General features: G+C 38.3%; 1 protein-coding gene across 2 annotated transcripts in view; it reads left to right on the top strand.

Moving 5' to 3' along the window:
* Positions 1-23,452, top strand: part of LOC133535067 (rho guanine nucleotide exchange factor 4-like) — a 96,911-nt gene that overhangs the window by 59,136 nt on the left and 14,323 nt on the right. For both annotated transcript variants that reach the window (XM_061874499.1, XM_061874500.1), the window contains 7 exons: positions 5,150-5,329; positions 8,715-8,918; positions 10,468-10,647; positions 17,801-18,033; positions 19,964-20,093; positions 20,209-20,340; positions 21,671-21,914. In XM_061874499.1, coding sequence (XP_061730483.1) covers positions 5,150-5,329; positions 8,715-8,918; positions 10,468-10,647; positions 17,801-18,033; positions 19,964-20,093; positions 20,209-20,340; positions 21,671-21,914 — 1,303 coding nt within the window. The remainder of the gene's footprint in view (positions 1-5,149; positions 5,330-8,714; positions 8,919-10,467; positions 10,648-17,800; positions 18,034-19,963; positions 20,094-20,208; positions 20,341-21,670; positions 21,915-23,452) is intronic.

Below are 23,452 nucleotides of genomic sequence, written 5' to 3'. Positions count from 1 at the left end.
TTCGACTGTTTTCCGTACCTTGGAGACATCATGCCTTGTCGGTGTGTTGTCGGAGGGGTGTAACAACACGAACATGGACGTATTCAAGTTGTCTTATGTGGAGTGTGCATCGATTAGCACGGCATGCTAATCGATGCTAACATGGCAGAAATGGCAAGAAAGTGTGGATATCCTGCGACACTCAAAGCAGATGCATTTCCAACGATAAAGTCAACAAAATCACAAAAGTGAGTTTTGTTGATGTTATTGACTTATGTGCTAATTAGACATATTTGGTCACGGCATTACTGCCAGCTAATCGATGCTAACATGCTATTTAGGCTAGCTGTATGTACATTTGTAGCTATATTTGCATCCAGCCTTTCCCTCCACCATGGAAGGAAAGGCTACCATGAATTGATTAACGTGGACCCCCGACTTAAACAAGTTGAAAAACTTATTCGGGTGTTAGCATTTAGTGGTCAATTGTACGGAATATGTACTGAACTGTGCAATCTACTAATAAAAGTATCAATCAATCAATCAATCAATCACCCACATTTAATGCCAAACAAACACATACCAATCGACAGATTTAAGTTGCTCCAGTGGTCAAAAGATGCAATCGTTGATTAGAAGGCGATCGTCGAATAGCTTCAATAGCTATTCGCGCAATAGCTTCAGTTTCTTCTTCAAATTAGTTTTCGCTATCTGCCTCCACACTCCAACCATCCGTTTCAATACATGCGTAATCTGTTGAATCGCTTAAGCCGCTGAAATCCGAGTCTGAATCCGAGCTAATGTCGCTCTATCTTGCTTTTCTATCCGCTGTTTGTATTGGCGTCACTATGTGACGTCACAGGAAAATGGACGGCTGGAGTTACAGATAGCGAAAATCAGGCACTTTAAAGCCTTTTTTCGGGATATTCCATGGTGGGTAATATTTTTTTTAAAATATCGAAAAATAAAATAAGCCACTGGGATCTGATTTTTATTGTTTTTAACCCTTCTGAAATTGTGATAATGTTCCCCTTTAAGTAGGCTGCTTTCTCATCAGTTATGTACATTTTCAGCTGCCAACTATATAACAGAAATACAAGCCACTGATGTCACCATCAAATCAGACCCAAAAGACAACCACGATCAGTTTAACATTGTTTACTCCTAGATAGTTGTCCTGCTTAAGATTTTGTAAAAAAGTCTGGAGCTGCCTACACTAAGTGACAAGGGCACATAAGTACAGCCTATAAAAGCCAATGTCTGATGCTGAAATGGACTAAGAAATTAAATCAATGAAAGAAAGAAAAGAACTAGGCCCAGATGGTTACCCCGTTGAATTTTTTAAGACTTTTACTAGTATATTGACACCATTCCTAAACTGCGTCTACACAGAATCGCTTTAAAAAAAAGCATCCTGCATCAATGACCAACGCTTCGATCTCTGTTCTACTAAAAAAGATAAAGACTCAATCAAGTGAGGATCATACCAACCAATTAGCCTACTTACATGTGACTACAAAATACTTACAAAAATCTTTGCACTATAATTGCAATCGGTTTTACCATCTATTGTTCACCCTGACCAAACAGGTTTTATAAAAGGCAGGCAGTTATATCACATACCCTGTGTCGCCTCTTTAATGTAGTATATACTAAACACTCAAACCAATTTCCTGAAATTGTATTTTCATTGGACGCACACAAAGATTTTGACCGAGTCGAATATGCACACCCTTTTAAATAATTAAGCAAATTTGTATTTGGCCCAACTTTTACCTCTTGGATTCAAACTCTGTGCTCAATGCCATGGGCAGCTGTTAGGGCAAATAATAATGATTCTGACATAATTCACCCTCTCCTATTTAATCTTGCAATCGAGTTATTAGCTATAGCCCTGTGACAAAAGAACGAAATATTGGGAATTTACAGGCGTGGGGAGAAAGTCCCTAAAGTGTGCGAATTAACATTTACTGTTCATATCAGACATTAAAAACTGTGGTCTCAGGCTATAACATCCATCCATCCATCCATTTTCTACCGCTTATTCCCTTTTGGGGTCGCGGGGGGCGCTGGCACCTATCTCAGCTACAATCGGGCGGAAGGCGGGGTACACCCTGGACAAGTCGCCACCTCATAACAAAACATTTACTATTCCCCATTAATAGAAAAACACTGATTAATGCAAAGTCACAACTGGCCCCCTAACATACTTCGGAGTCAAGGTACCAAGCCACTATAAAGCCCTTCTCAAACTGAACTTTAGACAACCTATTGATCAAGCTCAGCAGGATAGCAATCGCTGGTCAATCCCTCCATTATCTTAACTCAGTTAAGAGGGTTATTCTACCAAACTGTCCATAGTTACTCCAGGCGGTTCCCATTTTCCAGCCAAAATCATATGTTAAAGTACTAGATAAATGTATGAACACATTCATTTGAAATCAAATGTGCCACACGTACGCAAATCTGTCCTGGGGAAATGCTAAACAAATAGTGTTATTATTGGGCAGCTTGTATTCATGAAGTGACTATCTGGTACAATAAACTGATCAATCATGGAACAACAGGAATGTTCACCAGTCTCCTCAGCATCTATGCTGTGTGGCCTATTACCATTAGCGGTGGGGGTTCATACAGATAATCCAATCGTGAGAGGCACCTTATGTATATGGACCCAATTCCGAAAAGTCTTTGGCTATACGTAAGCTTTGGTGTCAGTGCTCTTCATTAGACCGTCTTTTTTAGGTGAAGCTTTTCAGACCTGGTTTGGGAAGGGGCTTCATTATGTAGGGGACCTATTCATTAATAGACTGTTTGGCTCTTTTGACCACTTTGTAAAGGAATACAACCTACGGCATGGCGAAGTTGGTAGAGAGGCTTTGCCAGCAATCTGAGGGTTATTGGTTCAATCCCCACCTTCTACCATCCTAGTCATGTCCGTTGTGTCCTTGGGCAAGACACTTCACTCTTGCTCCTGATGGGTCCTGGTGAGCGCCTTGCATGGCAGCTCCCGCCGTCAGTGTGTGAATGTGTGTGTGAATGGGCGAATGTGGAAATACTGTCAAAGCGCTTTGGGCTCCTTAAAAGGGGTATAAAAGCACTATACAAGTACAACCCATTAACCATTTACCATTTGCCAAAGTCCAACTTCTTCAGGTACCTTCAAATACGCAATTTCACTCGTACGTATTTTCCATTATTCCCGCACAAACCCCCAGCCTAATCCACTTGATGAATGTCTGAAGCTTAAGCCACACATACCAGGTTGTTTCAGTTATATTGTATTTTACAGGACTTGGAAGGTAATTCTCTCCAACATCTAAAGGAGTGTTGAGGTGAAGATTTGAGCATGGAGCTTTCAGAGAAAACCTGACAAGGCGCTTTCAAAAAAGTACATTCATCCTCAATTTGTGTTAGGCAAGGATTTGTTCAGTTTAAGAAACTGCTTGCAACTTTGCGGAGTCAGACTAGCACAGATATATTGGCTCAGATCCAAACTGCAGCAGATGGCATCAGGCCCCTGCCACCCTGGGATACATGTTTTCGGTATACATTGTCAGAAATGTTCAATACATTCTCTTATATTTATTTAAAAAAAGAATTGAGCCAGATTCAGTTATTTCAATATTTAGGTTTACTCCTAGCGACTAGACCTGCTCAATGGCCTTTTGGTTAGAGTGTTCGCCCTGAGACTGGAAGGTTGTGAGTTCTAACCACGGCCAAGTCATACCAAAGACTATAAAATTGGGACCTGTTGCCTCCTTACTTTGCACTCAGCATCAACGGTTGGAATTGGGGTTTGACTCACCAAAATGATTCCCGAGCACTGCTCCCCTCACCTCCCAAGGGGTCATACTTGGCAACCCTCCCGATTTTCCCGGGAGACTCCTGAATTTCAGTGCCCCTCCCGAAAATCTCCCGGAGCAACCATTCTCCCGAATTTCTCCCGATTTCAACCCAAACAACAATATTGGGGGCGTGCCTCGAAAGGCACAGCCTTTTAGCGTCCTTTACAACCTGTCGTCACGTCCGCTTTTCCTCCATACAAACAGCATGCAGGCCCAGCCTCATAATATATACGCCTTTTACACACACACAAGTTAATGCAAGGCATACTCGGTCAACAGCCATACAGGTCACACTGAGGGTGGCCGTATAAACAACTGTAACACTGTTACAAAAATGCGCCACACTGTGAACCCACACCAAACAAGAATGACAAACACATTTCGGGAGAACATCCGCACCGTAACACAACGTAAACACAACAGAACAAATACCCCTGATCCCTTGCAGCACTAACTCTTCAGAGACGCTACAATATACACCCCGCTACCACCAAACCCCCCCCCCCCCATCTCCCAAATTCAGAGGTCTCAAGGTTGGCAAGTATGCAGGGGGTGAACATGGGGATGGGACAAATGCAGAGGATAATTTCACCACACCCAGTGTGTGACTATCATTTGGACTTTAACTTTAATTTTCATCCAAACACCACTCATACTTCATATCATTCTCAGTATTACTAGCTTGCCGACTTATCCTTTTTGGTTGGAAATAGACCACACCACCATTTTATTCACTCTGGGTTTGTGATGTGATGGTGTTTCTTAAGCTAGCAAAAAACTCAGGTGCACAATTCAGGGCTCTGTAAAAGGATTTTGAAAAATGGCATGACTTTTTTGGAATATTTTACAAGTACATTTGAATCAACCACTTAGATCTTCAACCCATTACCTCCATACTCTTTATTTTCCTTATTACTCTTTTTGTCTTTTGTCTTGTTCTCTATTTTATAATATTTTTGTATGTATCTGTACATGGGTTGACTATTGAAAATGTAACAATTGGAAGCAAAATAAACCGTCAATGAAGTATGAATGTATGTGAACTATATAAGGCGCACACTGAAGTTGGGATCCATACGTGGCATCCATGCAACTGTGCATACTTGCTCCCTGTCAACTGTCTTATTTTGTTTTCTCTCACAATAGTTTTCTTAAAACTCCATAAAAACAATTTGTAATAAATAACCCTGCAGTGAATCAAGGTAGCTATTATGAACACAATTTGTACTAGTAGTTTCTCTGCATTGGCAATCTGAAAATAGAATGTTGGGTGAAATATGTTTCCAGTATCTTTCATGAAATGTTGTATTTCTTTCCTGCAGCTTATCAGTGACGGAAATGTTGTGTATGCGGAGGCGCTCTGGGATCACGTCACCATGGACGACCAAGAGCTCGCTTTCAAGGCTGCTGACGTCATCCAAGTGGTCGATGCCACCAACAAGGAGTGGTGGTGGGGTCGCAACGTGGACAGAGAAGGATGGTTTCCTTCCAGCTTTGTTCGGGTGAGGAACATGGCTGGAATTTTTTTATTATTATTATTGAACTTTTAAATATCGCACGAAAGTCATTACAACCTATCGAAGACGAGATTATCAAATTACAATACTGCTTTGTCAAGAAAAATTATTTTCATTCAACAGGTCTTGTATTTTTATCGAGAAATTACTTTGTGTACTCAAGAAACAAATTTTGAATAGTGCCTCCAGGAATGACCGATTCACACAAATTCAACAATTTCTATTTGTCTCTAAGCGGCGCTCAAACGCACACTTCAACTGCCTAATCAAACGTGTAGACCAGCAAATTAAGGCCCAGGGGCCACATGCGGCCCGTTAAGCTTTTCAATCTGGCCCGCCGGAAATTCCCAAATAATTATTTTTATGTCTTTAAGATGGAACGTGTAGCTGCCATTATGATGTGCAGTGATGTTTTCTAATGACTGTAAGTCTTCAACTATACTAAGTATTTCAATGGTTGGAATCTGCGCTTTTGCATGATATTTTAGCGACTGGTGTTGTCCTGATACCAATATCATTTCCATACTTTTCTGAATAAAGAGGACCAGAAAAAATTGCATTATTGGCTTAATTTTATCCCAAAAAATCTTTGGGTGTGGTGGAACAGTACTTTTCAGAGGCGGTATGATACCGAATATGATTCATAAGTATCGCGGTACTATACTAATACCCGTATACCGTACAGCCCTACTGGTTACTATGGTAATCTATGTCACAGCAGGTCAGATGAGGCACCAAGCAGTGTGGGTGTGGAGCGTTTCCACAGAGTGTTTCCAGAGCCTGAAATGCAAGTGTCAGAGACAGACGCGGAAGGAGATTTTGACAAGAAAGTTCTAAAGCTTAGTGATGTATCAGATTGTAGATGTTTTTTGTTTTTTTACCCTTTGCGTTCATATTTCACTGTATTTGTTGCATTTTTGTTGCACTTGGATTTATTGTAAAATATGTTGATTGAGCAGGGGTGTGACGTTCAAATGTTCTCAATGTTAAGGGTTTTATCGTTCATAGAAAAATTTAAAATTCCATTGCGTTTTTAAGGCAGTCTGTCATAACATTTTTAGCATTCAATCAGACTTTTTTGTGAGGTTTTGTATTAGTTTTCCTAAAAATGTGTATACCTGCCCCCAGAAACATTTTTTTCTCCAAATTTGGCCCCCGAGGCAAAATAATTGCACAGGTCTGGTGTAGACGATGCAGTGACAACAACATGTAACAATGTATCTCCTGTTTTTTGCTCAAACAGCACAATTGTCGTCCTCCGCATAGCTAAGCCTTCTGGGTAATGTAGTACATTAACATTTACTTCCTAGTTTACATGTATATTTATATTTAACATTTATTTATCCAGAGTAAGACAATAGAGGACATATTTTCATTTGCAATGCTGACCGAGCAAAGAGGCAGCATTTACATATTAAAGATGTTGATGTGTAATGATAATCTGTCATCTGCTCTCATTTGTCAAAAAAAATTTGCGCTACAGCTCGCTCTCAACAGTTCACAAATGCTCTTAACATGTGGGGGTAAATGTGTTGGAACATAACTGAATGTTTAAGATGGATAAACACTTTGCAGGCGTAAAACATACCCTTAGAATGGCTGCAACTTGTGGACAACAGCAGACGATAAGAAAGCCTTTAGTAGAGTTTATTTTGGTAAATATAATCAGTTATTACTATTATTAGTAATAATGAATTAAAACAGTACAGTAATTTTACAGTGAGAGCTGAGTGTGTGCTTTTACAGCAATCTAGTGTCTGCTCTTAAGTATGTGTGGTATAAACAAGTAAAACATCAACACAGTATTTGTTTTCAATGTTTCTATGTTGAAGTCCTGTGCAAGACACACTTAAAGAGGTCATATTATGATTTTCTTATACATTTAAAACCCGTGTTTGTGGTCTACATCAGTGGTCCCCCAACCTTTTTGTATCCGCTTAATAATTTATCCCGCGGCCCGGGGTCCTTTTTTTTTTTTTTTTTTTTCTTCTTTGTCATGAAAAAGGGACATTTTTGTCATGAAAACGGGAGGTTTTTGTGGTTGGTGCACTAATTGTAAGTGTATATTGTGTTTTTTATGTTGATTTAATAAAAAAATTAAAAATAAAATTGTTTTTATTTATTTATTTTTTTTAATAAAAAAATTCTTCTGCGGCCCGCTACCAATCGGGCCACGGCCCGGTGGTTGGGGACCACTGGTCTACATAAAATGCAATGGTTAATTATTTGGTCAAAATGTTGCCTAGGTTATTGATGTTTTACAGACCATTTTTAAAACCTATCGGTATGAAAGGTTGGTTTTTAAAACATTGGTAACCACTACATCAAATCACAAAATTATTAAAAGTCCTTTAAAACACTTAAGCCTCAGACATTGAAACTAATGCCACGACTTTAAGGAAATTCAATGAAATCACAAAAAAAGCCCATCAAATTCTTAAGGAGACAGTAAATTAAAATAAAAACACTGGAATGCGTGTAATAAGCTTTAGCTTCCGCCTATTCCATTTTAAACTACATGTCTCTTTTTAAATGTCAAATTTTGAAATGTCAGAATAAATTAAACCTGGGACCTGTAAAGTATACTTTTATCCTAACAGAAAGCAACACAAACAATAAAATGTTTCACTTTTTCACAATAACAATAAACTATATAATTTCTAATCTAAACTTTCCTGAGTGAACTCTCCTGAAGGAATCAATAAAGTATTATCTATCTATCTATCTATCTATCTATCTATCTATCTATCTATCTATCTATCTATCTATCTATCTATCTATCTATCTATCTATCTATCTATCTATCCACTGTTTTGGTTTTATTATGAAGTAAAACCGTAATTTGTCTTCCACACAACCCTCTCATGTAAAGCAATCATTTAATTATACCTTGTCAAGGGACTATATTACACCAATTAAACTTTGATATTCTGCTCGTTTTGCATTATAGATAGTAGTATCCACTGCAAACGGGTCATCACGCTGCCTTTGTTGTTGACACAAGGGAGTCCACTTCATAGTAAACATGTTTAAATTGTGTGTTTGCTGTGAATATTTAGTGCAATCTTGACTGTCTTTATACTTGCGATGCCAGTTATTAGATTGCAATATTGGCAGTGGAGAGTAAATCTGTACTGCTATCCAAGCTGTGCACTGCCTACTTAGAAGTATATCCAAGTTTACTTTCTGTAGTGTTGTCCATTAAAAATGGTTGCTTAAATATGAGGGTTATACTCACAGCGGCATGGAAGACTTGATTAAATATGTTAATCTGCGCATAAACCTAAAACTGAGAAACTCCGACAATTACAATTTTTGTTAAATAAACATTGATGATTTGAAACAATGGACTTCTCTCCTTCTATGTCAGTTGCGTGTGAACCAAGATGAACCCTCAGAGGACTTTCCAACCCACCTGGAAGGTGACCAGTCTGCAGGACAACAACAACAACCGGGTTTTGGATTGATTTTAGGACCTGGATTACCCAGCAAGGAGCAGATGAGGGCTAACGTCATCAATGAGATTATGTGCACGGAGAGGGACTACATCAAGCACTTGGAAGACATCTGTGAGGTCTGTTTCAGCTCCTGGGAAACTAAACAAAAAAAACGGCTTACTATTTTTGAGAATGTATTTTGTTTCATTTTCTTAATAGTTACAGCAGTGATCAGGGGAAATCGAAACCATCAGGGGATGGTTGTATATTTCAGCACAAACCTTATGCATTCCGCTTGAAGTTCAACATAATCCTCAAGTGAAAAGATCTGAGAGGAAACAAGAATTTTTCCGCATCAACCTAGTGATTCCGTCGGGGCGAAGTTAGGAGCCATTGCTTTATAGTTGGTATCATGTGGAATTCTTCATCTCTTTTCCACACCCTTTCCTCTATTCACGTGCGAGACATGTTTGATAATCTAGTATTACATTTTCGTAACTCAAAGGTGATACAGCAGTAGCTCCAACAGCTAGCATTAGCCTACCTCTCTTAATAGTGATATGAGACACAGTAAGTGTTAGTATGCCAAAAAAGTAGTTCCTCTGTGTTAGCTCCTGCAATAACAATGTCGCTATAGCTTGGTTAATATTCAAGTCACTGCATGTAAATGTAGCGTTGTTTTCGGTTTTTGGATTGTTGTTATGTTTTTACAAACTTAATTGGATGTTGAACAGGGTTGTTAAATATAAATGTTAGTATATTGAAGCAAAATTCTCTATAAGAACCAATGCAAACATGAATAATGGTTTCCAGCCTTGCCAAAAGTCCAGATTTTTTAAAAAAGTTGTACACTTTATAAAGCACTACATGCTACATGTCAATACAAACGATGTGATGGATCAACAAGCTATTTAATAACAAAGCAAAAACAACACAAAACTCCTCAACTTTAACAGCCAGGTCGCTACAATGATGAGGAATAAAAAATAAAATCCATGTCGATTAACTTTTTTAATGTTCACCCGAAGAAAGTGGCGGAGGAAGCAGTGCCAACAACGCTGTGAGTATTTCCTTATTGGATCAAACCCCAGATCGCTTGCCTATTGTTTTCTTTGAACTCATATTGAGCCAACAAAACCAGAAAAATGCTTAAAAAGAAAAAACATAAAAAAGTAACCACAGCACTGCTCTGCTGGCGGAAATCGATAAGCCCGCCCACTATGGAAGTGCTGCAGGCAAAAAATGGCTCCCCTGTTGGTATACATTGGGCAGATGAAACTGGGGTAAGGTTCGTACAACAAAACATGTCTAGTCAGTCTGTGGTTCGAAAATCCAAAGGTTTATATATAGAGGAGTTTGTAAATGGAGTATATAGGCAAAATAGTAGATCCCCAATAATTGCATTGTTAACCGCCTCTTGTTAGCAGTTTTTTACGATCTTGAATGAACAGAAAGGGAAAAACCGAAGTTGTCTCAAATAAGGATGGTGAATGATGGGCAAAATTCCTAACCTTATTTTTTTGACTCATTTACTTGTACAGTTGGGCTCTATTGCTTTATTCTTTACATATTCTCATTTTAAAAAGTGTCTTAAAAACTAAGCAAAATATGTAAGAGTTTGTACATTTCATCCCAGAGGTGGATCATTTAGTTATAAATCATCCCTGAATTTTTGCTTTTCCTTAGGGTTACATCAGACAATGCCGCAAGAGGACCGACATGTTCACAGAAGAGCAGCTTCAAACCATCTTTGGGAATGTTGAAGAGGTCTACAAGTTCCAGAAAACATTTCTAACTCTCCTGGAGAAGAAGTTGAACAAGGAGCAGCCACATTTGAGTGAACTTGGCTGCTGCTTCCTTGAACATGTAAGCGCACTACAGCAGTGTTTTTCAACAGCGGCACACTAGTGTGCCGTGGGAAAGTATGTAATTTCACCTAATAGGGTTAAAAAACGTTTTTGCAAACCAGTAACTAGAATCCACAAATTATGTGCCATTATTGAATGTCTGTGCTGTCTACAGCTCGGCAGAGTAACCTTGTAATACTCTTTCATATTAGTAGGTGGCAGCAGGAAGCTAATTGGTTTGTCGTGATCACAATGTGCAGACGACAGTGGGAGGCAGCGTGCAAGTAAAAAGGTATCCAACGCTTATACCAAAAATAAACAAAAGGCACGTGCCGCTAAGAAAAGGCATCGAAGCTTAGGGTCGGCTATGCAAAACAAAACTAAAACTGTACTGGCTGCAAAGTAAACAAAATCATAATGCTGGACAACAGCAAAGATTTACAGTGTGTGGAGCAGGAGATGGCGTCCACAAAATACATCCGTACATGACATGACAGTCAACTATGTCCCCACAAAGAAAGATAGCGTCCGCACAACTTAAATAGTCTTGATTGCGATGACTAAGCAGGTGCGGGGAATAGCGTTCCAGGAAGACATGAAACTGCTACAGGAAAATACCAACAAAACAGGAAAAGCCACCGAAATAGGGTCGCAAGACAAGAAGTACAGTAAAACACTACACGCAGGAAAACACCAAAAACCTCGAAATAAGTCACGGCATGATGTGACAGGCCCTGACAGTAGACCTACTTTGAGACAAGAGCTATAGTGGTGCATGGTTGGTTAGGGTTTGAATTCATATCCTTCAATTGCGAGAACAACTTTTTATTGTCAATATCGGCTCCTGAGTTATTTTTTTTAATGTTTTCTGCTTGTGGTGTGCCTCAAAAATTTTTAATTGAAAAAATGTGCCTTGGCTCAGAAAAGGTTGAAAAACACTGCACTATAGGGATGGAACGGTTTGTGCACAGTATCTGAATCGTTTGTTTGACCTGACAAAGTTCAGAGTGTGAGTGTCGTTCGGATCATGTAAATTCTTTGTTATTTAGGGTACTTCTCAGTTTGGAGGATAGGGCCCTATTATTTCCGCGTCAACAGAATCATGGAATTGGCCAAAAAAATGGAATCTACTATTAAACGCGTGAAGTTGTTGAAAATTTGTCCTAGGCCGATTATCAATAATTGAAATAGTCAAACTATAAGTGAAAATAGATTACATTGCTGGGATCGATAAATTGCCACGTTTTGATTGATTGATTGATTGATTGATTGATTCATTGATTGATTGATTGATTGATTGATTGATTGATACATACTTTTATTAGTAGATTGCACAGTTCAATACATATTCCGTACAATTGACCACTAAATGGTAACACCCGAATATTTTTTTCAACTTGTTTAAGTCGGGGTCCACGTTAATCAATTTATGGTACAAATATATACTATCAGCATAATACAGTCATCACACAGGTTAATCATCATAGTATATACATTGAATTATTTACAATGTATTTGTATTGTTCGTCCTGCTTTCAAACAGGGTGCAAAAGGGTTCACTCTTTTCAAGGCTCACCCCTAAACGCACTCTTTCAATAGCAGAATCAAATAAAGGACGTGAACCTTCTTGTCACCTCATCCACAATCTATGTCCATGTAGGTGGAGGCGGAACTGCTAGCTTCCGAAAGCGACTTATCCTCGCTAGTTGCTACAGGGAAGCACCACGAGGCAGTAGTGTGCAGAAATTTTTTCAGAGCGGACACCTACCTCTGCAAGGGTGGCCCCCATAAAACTGTCAGTCTACCCCAGGAGCAGCTGTAAATATTATAGTAAGCCACCACCACCGAGTATGGAGGGAATCTTCTTGTAAGACAATTGCTGATATTAGATAATAATCACGCTGCCCAGAATCGAACCCACGTCATGGGGCACAAAAGACAAGCGAAAAGACAATTACACTATTACTACTAATAATAACATTTAGCATATATTTATGGTTTTGTTTCAATTTTGTGTTATTCATACTGCTCACGGAGCGATAAACAGCATTAATTAAGTTTGCTGTCTAATTTAAAGGCCTACTGAAATGAGATTTTCTTCTTTAAACGAGGATAGCAGGTCCTTTCTATGTGTCATACTTGATCATTTCGAGATATGGCCATATTTTTGCTGAAAGGATTTAGTAGAAAACATTGATGATAAAGTTCGCAACTTTTGGTAGCTAATAAAAAAGCCTTGCCTGTACCGGAAGTCGCAGTCGATGACATCACCCTTGTGAGGGCTCCTCACATCCTCACATTGTTTATAATGGGAGCCTCCAACAAAAAGAGCTATTCGGACCAAGAAAACGACAATTTCCCCATTAATTTAAGCGAGGATGAAAGATTTTTTGCTGAGGATATTGATAGCGAAGGACTAGTAAAAAAAAAAACAAATAAAATAAAGTTTAAAAAAAGGCGATTGCATTGTGAGCGATTCAGATCTTTTTAGACACATTTACTAGGATAATTCATGAAGATCCCTTATCTGCTTATTGTTTTAATAGTGTTTTAGTGAGATTTTAAAGATTGTAAAGACATACGTCGAGGTCGGATGGCTACGGTGAACATGCAGTGTCTCAGAGAGAAGCCGAGGAGCCAAGTTCACAGCTGCCTTTTTTGACATGACAGCTGCTGCAGGACGACGATTAATACATATCACAATTTCCCCATCCAAAAACATGCTGGTTGACATAGAGAAAACATGTTCGCTTGACCGCTCCGCTTCAAAACAAACAAAGAAACACCGTCTGTGTCTTGGTGCTAAAGACAGCTGCAGTCCATCGCTTTCCACCAACTGCATTGTTTTTTATAGTCTCCATTATTAAATGAACAAATTGCAAAAGATTAAGCAACACAGATGTCCAAAATACTGTGTAATTACGCCATGAACAGAGACGACTTTTAGCCGTGTTTGGTGCAGTGCTAATATTTCCTTACAGTCCCTGATGTCACGCGTACGCGTCATCATTCCGCGACGTTTTTAACAAGAAACTCGCAGGAAATTTAAAATTGCAATTTAGTAAACTAAAAAAGCCGTATTGGCATGTGTTGCAATGTTAATATTTCATCATTGATATATAAACTATCAGACTGCGTGGTCAGTAGTAGTGGGTTTTAGTAGGCCTTTAATGTCATGTGCTGTTATTCTTTTACTCTACCGCCATGTAAAAAAAAATATTGTTACTCCCTATCCAGATTACAAACAGACCGCAAACCTGTAAAGTCCACATGTTCAATAGAATTTCATCGATTTATTTATTGGCGAATCTCCTCACAAAAACTGAACCGCTCCTGAAGTGGTCATGTGGTACAGTCGGGCAGCGAGGCTTCTGGCGCCATCATTTCCAGCTACTCCCCTCCATGAAGCAAGCCTCGACACAGGCGTCGCAGAAGCGCCCCCTCTATTACTGGACACACAACTAGAAGGCTCCACACATGTCGTGAAATCACATCACGAGATTATGGGGATGTTATTATATGTCCTACGACGTCGGTACAGGCTTCATATCGTTCCCCTTCTGAGTGGAGTGGCATCTATTGGATTCTTGAGATGGCACATGCCAACCCAGGCCACCCCCCCAGACCAGGGGTCGGCAACCCAAAACGTTCAAAGAGCCGTATTGGACCAAAAATACAAAAATAAAATCTGTCTGGAGCCGCAAAAAATTAAAAGCCATATATAAGTGTTATAATGAATGCAACGCATGATGTAAGTGTCTATATTAGCTGTGATAGCCTACTATCAAAATTACTTTAAAAGTCCTATACAAGTGTTAAAAGGAAGGCAACACATGATGTACGTGTCTATATTAGCTATGATAGCCTACTATCAAAATGTGTCGCAGGGTGAAGAAAAATATTCGTTGACAGATATGTTGAAATTAAATATTTAGTCTTACACATTACACATTTTTACAACATTGGAAAACATTAGTAAATCAGAGGCTACTCAGAAGGTGAGATAATGCCTGGAAATGACATGCTTTTAATGGCCAAAGGTATAAATGCGTGTGTCCAAGTTAAGGCTGTCTTGTTTAAATAGATTTATTACAACCTTTGCCAAGCTGGGTAATGTTTGCTGTGGTCTGGAACAACGTAGCACACAAACAGCTATCTGAAATGCAGCCAATATTACATACAGATGTTGTGTCATGAGACATGTGAAACTAAATTATATACAAAGAGGATAAAAGTAAAGGATAATAAATAAGCTCAAATATACGTACCTACAAATGAGGCATAATGATGCAATATGTACATACAGCTAGCCTAAATAGCATGTTAGCATTGATCAGCTTGCAGTCATGCAGTGACCAAATACGCCTGTTTAGCACTCTAACAAGTCAATAACATCAACAAAGCTCACCTTTGTGCATTCACGCACAGCATAACACATTTGGTGGACAAAATGAGACAAAGAAGGAGTGGAGGATTTTACATGTAAAGAAACTGTTGCGTCAAAGTCCCCACTATGGTGAGTTCAACAACCGCCAAAATTAGTAGGACAAAACGGTGTTCACCAGATAGTCTCATAAGTGAAGCATACACACAAACATATTAAACAGTGAGCTTTCTAACAATTGGGAAGGTTTGTGTCATGTTTGTCCTAAAAAAAAAAATACATACTAAAACAAAAAAAATATTCCCCCCCATCATTTTCCATTTTCAATTATTTTTTAAAAATGCTCCAGAGAGCCATTAGGCGGGACTAAAGAGCATGCGGCTCAAGAGCCGTGGGTTGCTGACCCCCACCCTAGACATACAACTACCATGAGGTAACAACATTTAGGATGAAAAAAAGTGTTTGCAAATGGTGAAAATATTTGGCCTTTAAACCAAATCAATCAAAACCTATCAATTTTCGGTGGCCAACGGGAAAAAAAGAAAATCACTCAACCCAGTTTTCCCAAATGGGTAAAAAATCTGCACTGCAAAATGTATATTTATTGAAATGCAATTTTTGCTAAGACAGATTGAGAGTCAATTTTATTTTTTATTTATTTATTTTGGATAATCAAAAATTATTTAAAATTAAATGGTAAAAAATACTAATGGGAAGTCGAAGCTTATTGCATCAGAATAGAATACTAGCATTATTGTTGTTATTTTATATTATGATTAAATTAGTGCTTATTGGTCTGAAAAAAATGCTGACAATAATATCATTTATGAGCAATAATTTGTGGGACAATAACATGTGTTATCGGCCCAGGCATACTTGACGTAATGTGAGTTAAATGCTGTCATCGTGAGAAGGCACGATGGTCTGCAGAAATCCTGTTTTTGGGGACACCTGCACTTTCTCAAAAACACTCAGGCCCCGTTCACACCGGATAAGGTTATCCAGGGTAAATCACACCTGACCTTATCTGTGTCCACACACAACAATGTCACCCTGATTTGACTCGTGTTTGTAATGTGTTTGTGAAAATGGCGGATTGATTACCTATTTGACGTCACAACATCATCGCTCCGAGAGCGAATAATAGAAAGGCGTTTAATTTGCCAAAATTCACCCATTTAGAGTTCGGAAATCGGTTAAAAAATAAATGGTCTTTTTTCTGCAACATCAAGGTATATATTGACGCTTACATAGGTCTGGTGATAATGTTCCCCTTTAAGGTATTCATGTGTGATTTCCACAATAGAAGAAGGAGAAACACAGGCATGTCTGAATAACTCGCCTTCATATTTCCAGTGGTTAGCTCCGAGCTTTATTACGAAACTGGCTATGGTGCAGTCTTTCTGGCGTCACTTCTACTCCAAACTTACTTTGTAAACAATCAATGAGTCCATACAAAGCTAAGAGCCGGAGATTCAAGAATTACACTGCTGACTTTCCCGTGTAAAAATTTGTCCGATAGTTTAATTTTCCAGCACCTCTTCAAGTTGTCGTCCAAAAGCCACGTAAAAAGCACAGGAAAAAAAACGGTGCTAATGCTAATGCTAGCTAGCTGTTGATGTTGATACTACCACCAAAGCCAGAGAATGTAGCATCTTAAACATCTTCATTGCTAAGTTAATGATGATTTGACGGCTATGGATCAGGGGTTTCAAAGTCAAGGCCCGCGGGCCAGATTTGAATGAATGATCTATGTCCCCCAGGACGATATTTGATTAGTATTAGAACTGGCCCGCAGGCCACAGCCGCCTGCTGCTGTTTTGCGGGCACCAATACTCCATCAGTGTTGGCGCTAGGAATTTTCAAAATGGGGTACCAGGGATCCCATGAGGTCATAAAAATGGGGTCCCACTTTTTTGTAACCGTTTTGAAAACAAATGAAAAATGTATGCATTATCCTGTTGTATTTCACATTATATATTGTGTTTTGGAAAAAGGTTGTCATAAACGTTATTTAATTCATTTAAAAAAATTATAAAAAAAGAAGACACATTTTTATGCGTATGTAAATGTATTCTGTTATAAACATTCATTCACTTTCTTCTTTCGTTCATGGATCTAAACTTTGCCACTGCCGGTATTTTTTTCTACATTTTCATTGTAATATTTTCAGAATGTCTTTGTTGTATTTTTTGCCAAATTAAGACAAAGAAAACAATCTGAAGTTGTTTTTAATTTTTACTTTTAATGCCATCATTTTAATAGTCCGGCTCACGTGTCCACCGATTTTCCTCCATGCGGGCCCTGAGATAAAATGAGTTAGACACCCCTGTTATGGTGGGACGCCAGTGTTGGAATAGTAACCGAAGCCTCCTTGTTTGTGCTTTCAAGTATGTAAACTTAAAGCACATATTCTTACATTATTATTTTACTTCATTATATAATTGGGCAAAATTGACCAATGAAGCATCAATAGATGGAAGGATTTTTTTCATTTCTTTCAAGGGTCAGTACTTTCGAACCCATTTTGCAGTTCTGTTTTATTTTATAAGATACTTTCTTAAGAACCACAATCAAAAATGGTATTGGTGTATTATTAAAATGTATGGTATGCCGGGCTGTTAAAAACAACAATCTACACTGAACCAAACTGAAAAGCTTGATAGAATCCAAACTGTGGATACTGTGAACCGTTCCACCCCAAAGCACACACAATTCAGAGTCGTTGAAGTCTCCAAACACAGGATTGTGTTACCTCTAACTCCTCCTGCTTCTGTTTTGCATGCAGAAAACCCACTTCCAGATTTACTCGGAGTACTGCAACAATCATCCCAACGCCTGCATTCAGCTCTCTTTGCTCTTGAAGGCCAACAAGTATGTGTTCTTCTTTGAGGCCTGTCGACTTCTCCAGAAGATGATTGACATTTCTCTGGATGGATTTTTGCTGACACCTGTTCAGAAAATCTGCAAGTATCCTCTGCAGCTGGCTGAACTGCTGAAATATACCAACCCGCAGCACAGGTACAGTAACTGTCCAAGTCTCCACATTCAGACCACCACATCATAGTTTGGATGGGACAGAAATTGCTTAAAACTCATGCATGCACACTTGAAGTACTTGTTAATCTGCATTGTTTATTCCATTGAACAAAAATGTGTATGATGTAATTCTCTTCTGGTGAATGCATGGAAGCACAAATTTAAGGAACACAGAGGTTTTGTCGGGGCAGAATGGAAAAATATTTTTAACCCTTCAAGACTTTGGAAAATTTCATATCACTGTTTTTGTCATTAAAACTATTCTAGTTGATGCATTTTGAATATTTAGATCGTTTTATTGACATTTGATGTCTAAATGTTAAATCAACATATTGAATCTGAATGTTCAATCTCAAAAAGTAAATGTTGAATCTGAATATCGATGTTAAATGTGAATATAAATATTACATCTTAGTACAAATGTTAAATCTAAATAACAAATCGAAATCAAAATTTTAAAATTATTATAAAATATAAATGTTGAATTAAATATCAATTGTTGAATCCAAATATTAAATCCAACTGTTAAATATAAATATAATTGCTAAATTATATTTATATTATTACATCTGAATGTTAAATATAAATGTAAAACATGCATATAAAGTTAAAGTCACACACACCAGGTGTCGTGTAATTACCCTCTGCATTTGACCCATCCCCATGTTAACCCCCTGGTGGTGAGGGGAGCAGTGAGCATCAGCGGTGGCCGTGCTCGCGAATCATGTGGTGATTAAACCCCAATCCAATCCACTTTATTTGTATAGCACATTTAAACAATAGAAATGTTTCCAAAGTGCTGCACAATAATATTAAAAACAATATTCAAATATTATCCTTAGCTCCACCAATGACCGAATAAAAAATATATCCATCAATTTTTGCGGGGGGCGCTGGTGCCTACCTCAGCTACAATAAGGCGGAAGGCGGGGTACACTCTGGACAAGTCGCCACTTCATCGTAGGGCACTTTCAAAAGATGTGCAGGAAAATACTGCTATTCCCTCACTGCTTTCGGGCAACTTATTTGCCTACTCTATATATATATATATATATATATATATATATATATATATATACATATACATATATACTGTATATATATATATTTATTAAACCAATATAAAAACAATATAAACATAAATAGGATTAAAAACAATTTTAAACCGTAAAACCAATTAAAACAATAAATAGAAATCACAATTTTAAAAACACAGAGGACCACAGAGGGCCACACAACTAATGTAGTGTTAAAAGCCAAAGAATAAAAGTGGGTCTTAAGACGAGACTTAAAACACTGCACTGTGGAAGCAGTTCGAACCCTTGATGCTGAGTGCCAAGCAGAGAGGTAATGGGTCCCATTTTTATAGTCTTTTGTGTGACTCAGCCATGGTTTGAACTCACAACCTTCCAGTCTGGGGGCAGACACTCTAACCCCAAAGGCCACTGAGCGGCTTGAGGCCATATATAAATGTTGAATCTGAATATTGAATCTATGGGATACATGTAAATGTTAACTATAAATCTTAAATCTAATTGTCAAATCTAAATGTTACATTTTAATTTTCCTGAAGGAATCAATAAAGTACTATCTATCTATCTATTTAGATTTAACATTCAGATTCACAAATTAAATTGTATAAGTGAGCTAAATAATGAAAATGTATAAACTAGAAAATATGCATTTGTCATCTATACTTATTTATACTTATGCGCATTTAAGCGTCCCATTACTTTGGATATGCTACCAAATATACTTTTGCTCAGTTTCTTACTTTCCAAGTCACAATGAACATTACCTGAGTTGTCTGATTACAATAATACGCACTGACTGTTTCATGAAATATTTCAGCCTCCAGTTAGATGTACGACAATATACAGACACTAACTGTGTGCTGCTGTTTGATCATCAGGGAGTATAAAGACGTGGAGGCCGCCCTAAATGCCATGAAGAATGTGGCCAGTCTCATCAATGAGAGGAAACGGCGCTTTGAGAACATTGAGAAGATTGCCCAATGGCAGAGCTCCATAGAGGGTTGGCGGGTATGGACTTGAGGGCAGCTTTTTTCAAAAAGCATTAATACAGTATTAAATAGTAATAGTATTTACAGTAATGAAGAGTAGCCTGTGTTTGATGTATTTGTGTGCATCTGTGCAGGGTGCAGATGTTCTAAGCAGGAGCTCTGATCTCATCTTCTCTGGAGAGTTGACTAAACTTTCTCATCCTCATGGCAGGAGCCAACAAAGGATTTTTTTCCTCTTTGACCATCAGATGGTGTATTGCAAAAAGGTTAGAGAAATGAACATTCAACACAAGTGTGTTTTGTATGCTTGGACGGCGGGATGGAGTAATGTAGTTTGTTTTGACACCACTGAGCCAATATCTTTGTCAGACCCCAAAAATTGACTGTGGGATCCCATTTTAATGACTTGATGGGATCCCTGTGACTCCATTTTGAAAATTCCTAGCGCCAACACTGATGGAGTATTGGTGCATGCAAAACAGCAGCAGGCAGCTGTGACCTGCGGGCCGGTTCTAATACTAATCAAATATCATCCCGGGGGCCATAGATCATTCATTGACGGGCCTTGACTTTGACACATAGGTTCGAAATAGTTCACAAATGCTCATAATGACTGGAGTTAAATGTGCTAGAGCGATAGATAGTACTTTATTGATTCCTTCACTAGAGTTCCTTCAGGAAAATTAAAAATTCCGGCCGCAGTGTACAGAGTTGAGATTAATTAAACAGTAAAAAGTAAATAATGGGGGCATAAATGGAAACGAAATAGAAAAATATTACAATAAGAATAAAATAAAAAGCAACAATGAGAATAAAAATATAACTGTAAAATAAGAATAAAACAAGAGAAACTAGGCAGTAGTGACCATGTTATGAAAAAGTATTGCACTGTTATTGTTTTGCATCCCCTGTCATCCTAGTACCCCCCGCACTCCTCCCCAGAGAGGAGTTGTACAGTCTACTGGCGTTTTTTAGTCTATTACTCCTGCACTTGGGATGAAAAGGGTTGAAACATGAATGAATGTTTAAGATGGAAAAAAATTTTCAAGTGTAAAACATACAAAGAGAATGTCAGTAACTGTGGACGACAAAGCAAACGGAGTATGCGCTTTTACTTCCTTTTAATATAAAATTAGTAAAACATTAACACGGCATTTTCTTTGTTTTCTTTTTTGTAATAAAATCTTGTAGTTTTGAGGTTAAGGCTCAAAGGAACACAAAATTATAAAATCACAAGCTGATTCAATGTATTTTACAGAAAGCTTCGGAAAATTTAGGTGAGCAGTCAAACGTGAAACAGGCAGCTTGAGTGGTTGTTGTCCACTTAATGCAAGTGCTCGACTCGTCTCCATTAAAAAAAGCAAAGAAAATGTCCTCCTCCTGCCTCAAGTTATGTCCCTGCATACATCCTCTGATCCCTACTACTAGTGCATGAGCTACATATTATTTTCATAATCTTCAATGCTTTACTGAAATGTGTTCTCCATTAGCAATTTAAATGGAATGTAATTACAATCAGTGGAACAATTTCCCTTGTGGATCATTACAGTTTGTCTAAGTCTAAGTCTAAGTCTATCAGTCTTTTTACTTTTACAGGACCTCCTGCGCAGGGACATGTTATATTACAAAGGTCGGATGGACATGGACCACATGGAGGTCATAGATGTGGCGGATGGAAAGGAGAAGAACTTCAGCATCAACGTCAGGAACACCTTGAAGTTGCGCTCACTGGCCGGCGATGAGGTTCATCTCCTGACGGCCAAGAAAGCCGAACAGAAACAACGCTGGCTCCGAGCTTTTGCAGATGAGAGGAGGCAGGTCCAGTCTGACCGAGAGACAGGTCTGGTGTACTATTTGTCCTCTTTGGGATGTTTTCTCATTTTAGGATTCACTGTGTTCATGCTGAGAGGAAAGCAGCAGTAAATGATTCGAAGCAGCTCAGAACTTCCATCCATCCATCCATTTTCTACCGCTTATTCCGTTTTGGGGTCGCGGGGGGCGCTGGCGCCTATCTCGAGTCGAGTAAATTACTCACCTCGCGTCAATTGTTGAAGAAAAACAAATCAAACCCCAATCAAGCAAGCTCTTTGGCGAAGTGGAACTTATGTAACCGGTGGTCTTTTCCTCTGCCTTGTGGGGACTTTATGGAACACGACCGACACCATGTGTTGCTGCTCAGATGCACTTTACTGACAATACAGAGAATACACTGCAAAAAGTCAGTGTTCAAACAAAAAATACAAAAATTAAGGGTATTTTATTTGAACTAAGCAAAATTATCTGCCAATAGAACAAGAAAATTTTGCAAGTCAAAACTTTTCAAAACAAGTAAAATTAGCTAACCTCAATGAAGCCAAAAATACCTTAAAATAAGTATATTCTAACTAATAACAACTGTACTACTATATGAGTACGTATTTTATATTGTTTCATTGAAAACAAAACAGCAAAGTTCATTTGGCTGTCATCTGTTTTAATATGAGACACAATTGTGTCAAAGTCATGATTTTTTTTTTTTACATGCTTGAAATAAAAAAGTATTACTTTGAAAAAGTAGTTTTATACTTGTGAGTGTTGCTGACACGGCTTTGCAACAGATGTTATTCTAGTTTCAAGCATTTTTTTTACTCAATATAGATCATAAAATCTTAGCAACAAGCTGTAATATCTTAATGAGATAATTTTGGACCAAAACCCTTAAAACAAGTAAAACACTCCAACATAATATCTGCTTAGTGAGAAGAATTATCTTATCAGTGTCATGATCCGTGGTCCTGATCATGTTTTTGTTATGTTCAGTTAGTTTTAGACTCCATTAGTTCCTGTTTTTGTGCACCCTTGTTTGTTTTAGCTACCATGGCGATTTATTAGTTTCACCTGCCTCTAGTGTTCTGGACACGTACCTGCTCTAATTAAGAGACCATTATTTAAGTCTGTCTTTGCCAGTCAGTCGGCCTGGCGTCATTGCTTGTTTCATGCGATACCATAGTTCATGTTGTTTGTTTTCATGACCGATTCCATAGTTAATGCTATTTGTTTCATGCCACAGTTTGGTGAGGTTTTTATGTCCATAGTTTCATGTTTCATGTCCTAAGTTTTTTTGCCTTAGCTTCTGCTGCGATAGGCACGCTTGCCTTGGGGTAGTTTTCTGCTTTGTACTTCGTTGAGTGTTAATTGAATGATTAAATATGTTCCTACCTGCAAGCCTTGTCCGGAATAATCCAATTGCATCCCGAAAGAACAAACCTGGTGAACTTGAGTTCTTCACGAGACAAATGCACTTTTTCTGTTGTCGCGTGAACAAAAGGGAAGTAGGAAGGCGTGTCCAACGCCTAATAAAGACAGGTGTCACAGCAATTATTGCAGTAGGAGGGACAA

The sequence above is a fragment of the Nerophis ophidion genome, linkage group LG16, assembly GCF_033978795.1.
Source record: "Nerophis ophidion isolate RoL-2023_Sa linkage group LG16, RoL_Noph_v1.0, whole genome shotgun sequence".
Classification (NCBI taxonomy): Eukaryota; Metazoa; Chordata; class Actinopteri; order Syngnathiformes; family Syngnathidae; genus Nerophis; species Nerophis ophidion.
The sequence above is the reverse complement of the archived record's forward strand: the minus strand, read 5'-3'. Positions and strand labels throughout refer to the sequence as shown.